The sequence below is a fragment of the Phoxinus phoxinus genome (assembly GCF_949152265.1).
Source record: "Phoxinus phoxinus genome assembly, chromosome: 8".
NCBI classification, from domain to species: domain Eukaryota; kingdom Metazoa; phylum Chordata; class Actinopteri; order Cypriniformes; family Leuciscidae; genus Phoxinus; species Phoxinus phoxinus.
In genome coordinates, this window is record NC_136883.1 from 38,167,866 (window position 1) to 38,172,865 (window position 5,000).

General features: G+C 41.6%; 1 protein-coding gene across 3 annotated transcripts in view; it reads right to left on the reverse strand.

Moving 5' to 3' along the window:
* The window catches only part of lrrc49 (leucine rich repeat containing 49), a 50,498-nt gene that overhangs the window by 25,506 nt on the left and 19,992 nt on the right, over positions 1 to 5,000 (reverse strand). For 2 of the 3 annotated variants that reach the window (XM_079620968.1, XM_079620969.1), the window contains 3 exons: positions 2,532 to 2,600; positions 1,335 to 1,410; positions 571 to 777 (listed from right to left, as the gene is read on the reverse strand). In XM_079620968.1, the coding sequence (XP_079477094.1) occupies positions 571 to 777; positions 1,335 to 1,359 (232 nt within the window). In that variant the 5' untranslated portion in view covers positions 1,360 to 1,410; positions 2,532 to 2,600. Of the gene's footprint in view, positions 1 to 570; positions 778 to 1,334; positions 1,411 to 2,531; positions 2,601 to 3,468; positions 3,680 to 5,000 lie in introns of those variants that run through there. The other variant, XM_079620967.1, reaches the window with a different exon arrangement.

The window sequence follows — 5,000 nt, forward strand, 5'->3', positions numbered from 1 at the left end:
AATGTAACTCGACACCCTTGCCTCATTTAGTATGCGTGGTTCTATGAATATGCGAATGAGCCCCGCCTCCACTCACTCACTCACTCACTCACTCAGAGATCCACTGGTGGACGATCACACGTTGATCTGATTGGTCAAGGTAGTGTGTGACGTCAGAAACACCAGCGATTTCACACCGTGTTTTTGAGACTGTCTTTGGTTCACTGCAGTTTTAAGCAGAAGATACTCAGCAATGCTGTCCACTTATGAACTGAACTAATGAATTATAAACAAATTCACCCGCTCACAGTCGTCATGAAGGGCAAGATTAGCTTTATAGACCAGAAGCACTTTCTGCTGCAGACTGTGAACATGTGTGTTCTGCTGTAGAGTTGGGCAGTTTAACATGCGGGTCTATGGGACTGAGTCTCTCCTGCAGCGCTCTCTAGTGGCCAGTGGAGGAACTGCAGTTTAACATGCGGGTCTATGGGACTGAGTCTCTCCTGCAGCGCTCTCTAGTGGCCAGTGGAGGAACTGCAGTGTAATCTCTCAGTGTCGGATTAGAGAGAGGAAGGTTGCGCTTGGTCTCACCGTGTGTGTGAGCGAGCGCTGCTTTACTCATCGCAGACGTGGTTCGATGTGGCTTCACCCTGAACGCCTGCGGCCCGAGATCCGCCACCATCCCGACAGGAAGTGCCACAGGAAGTGAGAAAACGCATCGCTGCGCACCTGCAAACCCACTCTCAGCGGCCGGCGCAGGAGCGCGCACGTGCCGGACCGACATATGCAGACGCCCATCTGAGGACACAACAAACCAGCGTTCATCAGTGTGTAGTGTTGCTGATGATCATGAGCTCTTCTCTATATCAGAGTCAGTGTTCCTGAACTCCTGAAACGCCTCCAGTGTAGTCTCGAGTTTCTCCCGGGAACACGCCACAATATTCCTCATTATAATAATTAATGCGCAGAATAAAGGGGCGGGGCCTGGTTGAGTTAGTCAGTAGTGTGTTAAACTGGCGGTTATGGTAATTAGGGGCGGGACATTTCCCAAACACACTCGAAGCGCTCGACCAATCATAACACACTGCTCCAGCCGACCAATCAGAGCACAGTGTGCTTTTCAGAAGGAGGAGCTTCATAGAGACAGGAAGTAAACAGAGCGCTACTGACAGACTGGGAAGAGAGGAGCCGCAACACTGGAGAATATGAGGAGAATAATCAACATTCAAGCAGGAAAACTGCACAAAAACAACATCAAGGTTTTCTTTAAGCAATAAAAGACGTAAAGTGCCATATAATATATATATAATAATCATCCAGAGAGAAACTGTTATTACAGGGGGATATTTCTGTACCGGTTCTGGACGGGTTTGGTTTCATGGCGTCCACATTCAAAGCTTTCTTCAGTTCATTTGAGAGCCTCAGATCAAACTGGCAAAGGAATAAAGAGACATATTAAAGTTATTCTCATTTAGCATGAGTATAGCTCATTAATAAAAGCGGTTGATAACAACCATATTGAATACAAACATTTTAAATACCCATGGAGAAAAATAAATAATTAATTCAGTAATATTGTTGATTTAACTGTACGGACCCTTTCAGATAAGCACAAAAACTGAACCGAATAATAAATTTGTCTCATATTTAATTCTGTTATTTTCCTGTTTATTACCGTAAAGCTGAAATGTGTATTGTTTAAAGTGCTGTAGAAATAACATGAACTCGAGTCACGTGCTCACAGCCTTTAGTCCTTTAAACACTTATATTTTTATTATACAGTCAAACCAAACATTATTCAGACATCAGATATCATTTTAATATGTGTTCACTAGTGTGTGCCGGACACTATAGTTCACTTCTGTAAGTGAGGAGAGCAGAATACAGTAAACTGTGAGATATTATACACAAATATTCTTCATACAGCGACTACCAGTGACATTTGGACCAAAAATTATTTGAGCTGGTCATGTTCTGCTGAAGTGTGTGTGTGTAACTGCTAATACTCTTTTCACACACACACTGAAGCATTGCTTGGTCACTGGTTGAGCTAAACTGGTATTATCTAATTGTGTAGTTAAATTTACCAGCTGACAGATATTCAACATAATTCATGTGTGTGTGTGTGTGTGTGTGTGTGTGTGTGTGTGTGTGTGTGTGTGTGTGTGTGTGTGAGAGAGACAGTCTAACAGAAGTGTGTGTGTGTGTGTGTGTGAGAGAGACAGTCTAACAGAAGTGTGTGTGTGTGTGTGTGTGTGTGTGTGTGTGTGTGTGTGTGTGTGTGTGTGTGTGTGTGTGTGTGTGTGTGTGTGTGTGTGTGTGTGTGAGAGAGAGACAGTCTAACAGAAGGATGGACAAAACCTGTCAAATATCAACTGAGTTTGTTCTGCTCATATTTTATCACCGTTTTATAAACTATGTGATAATGTGAGAAATGTAGAAGGAGTCTGAGTAAGTTTTGGTTTGACGGTGTGTGTGAGAGTAAAGAGACTGTGTGTGAGTTGTGGCTGACAGTAACCCAGACGTGTGGTTCTGTAACATCTCACACTGACCGCTCTCGGTGTCGCTCTGTCCGGCACGAACGACCTCACCGCTGCTAGATGCTGATTATAGCCGTGAACCTGCGGAGAGAGAGAAATATTCATCATCTTCCTCTTCATCATCATCATCATCACATCATCATCATCATCATCAACATCACAAAACACTGAAAACATAGGTAAAATAATAATAATAACATCAAGGAGTCACAGACAACAACATAGTTTCGGCACAGATCCGGCCCGCACATATTGCTGTCAATAAAAAAATCAGTATTATGTGTATTATGCTGCCAGACAAGTAATTTGGCGACGCCACTTTGTAAAGAAAGACTTTCGCGCCTGCGCACATCAAACGCGCACACCTATAGACTAAACACGGAATGCGCATGTGCACGCCGTCAGCGATTTCACACATTCACGTTTTTTAAGGTTTACATGGAGATGATCACGTTTTTGACCATTTTCTTTTTTTAATACTTGCACCTTGGATCCTGTTTCAGAGTGTGTGTTCTCGAGCTCCAGACACTGGTGTGTGTAAATTAACGTCCAGAACACAGTAAAGTTTGTGTTTTCTGTTAGAACGGTGTCGTGTAAGTTAATAACAAATGATCTTTACAACGGAAGTGAATCAATCAAATCTAACTTTATCTGGACAATAACTTTATTCTCGAGCTGCTGTAAAGCCTGAACACTGTTACTGTAATCTCCTGTGATCTCTGTAAAGCTGCTGTGGAACACTATATTGTTAAAGCGCTGTATATGAAGATGCTGAAACCAGCCAAATCCGTGTAAGTGTCTAAACCCCTGCAGAGCCAGCTTGAGACACACAGCTGTTCAGGACAGAAGAACACAAGCAAAGCTCTGACTGAATATCATCAATAACTGCAGATTTCTGTCCATCTGCACATGATCTGAGCAGCAGCTGTTGAGTTCTCATAACTCTCACCGAAGCTGGCAGAAATCTCCCAGACGCGTTATTATGATCACCAATATCATCGCGCTTCTGCGGTTTATACGAGCGCATGTCCTTCAGAGAGTTCACTAACACGCGCTTTACGCTCGTGCACGTTTGTCAAAATAAGTCTGATTCGCATCGAAAGCGCGTTCCCAACTGTGTTTTGCACAAGCGTCACTCCGCGTCCATAGCAACTAACTTTTAGTAAACAGTTACGGGCACTTCCGGTGCCACCATGCGTTCAAGTCACCGTATTTACGAGTTGAACACCAGCACAAAGTCGTATTTACGAGTTGAACACCAGCACAAAGTCGTATTTACGAGTTGAACACCAGCACAAAGTCGTATTTACGAGTTGAACACCAGCACAAAGTCACAAACACGAGCGGGGAACTCGGGGTTTTCTGTAGGAGTTGAGGAGGCGTGTTTCTGAGACTGTGTTTGGTTCACTGCAGTTTTAAGCAGAAAATACTCAGCAATGCTGTCGAATTTACACATGGTTTACTTACATAAATATCTTACATAGATTAGATATTTACATGCAATATTGCCATACTTTTAGGCCTACAACAAAATAAGTTTATTGCTCTGACAAAATATGAAAGCATTGTAATCTAGCAATATAATAACAATAAAGTTTACTATTAATTAATTAAAAACATTAAAAAACATAAAACACATTCTTTGTTTATTTTCTAGAAGTATGCTGAGTTAAAAGTCTTATCCTCATAATAGACGGCAGTGTGTTGCTTTTAAAGGTTCACAGTCTGATTATTGATTAATTGATGAGGGGGTTCCTCAAGGCTCCGCTCTAAGACCCCTTCTGTTCTCGATTTATCGCACATTTGCTCCATCGGAAAGATCCATCTTTATGCTGATGATACTAATGTACACGGCCGACTCTGATATTCACTGTGTCCAGAACAGGTTACAAGCTGACTTTATTATGACTCAAAAATGGCTTCACAGTAATTAGTGTTGAATATGGAAAAGTCCTGTTGTGTGTTGTTTGGGACGAGCCGACCTTGTGCCACTGTATTTTGTGGATGGGTCCGCATGGTGAAACTGGGAACATTTAAATACCTTGGTTTGTGGATTGATTCTGAGCTTACCTTTAAACCTCACATTGATTATATCACAAAAATAATATATGGCTGTCTCAGTACTCTATAGATCTGTTAATTGTGTCACATTAGAAGTCAGAGATAAAGCCAGAACGAGTCGAGCTCAGAGCAGATTTGTGCATTTTGATTTGAGGGGTTTAAGAAAATCTGAATAATAAACTGCAGACGCTCGAGCCAGTTGCGTTCAAGGTTTTTAAAGTCCCCTGTAGTCAATTCATTTTATCCCTTAAAACGCATTTTTGATCACCAAAATTACATATTTATGCGTTTTTTAAATATTTTTTTTTTATTGCAGAACGTATACATAACTATAGCTCAGGGAAGTTAAGCAAGGTTCATTTACAATAAACAAACAATGATACACAACAGAAAACATGAATCATTTGCATACTTCAAATT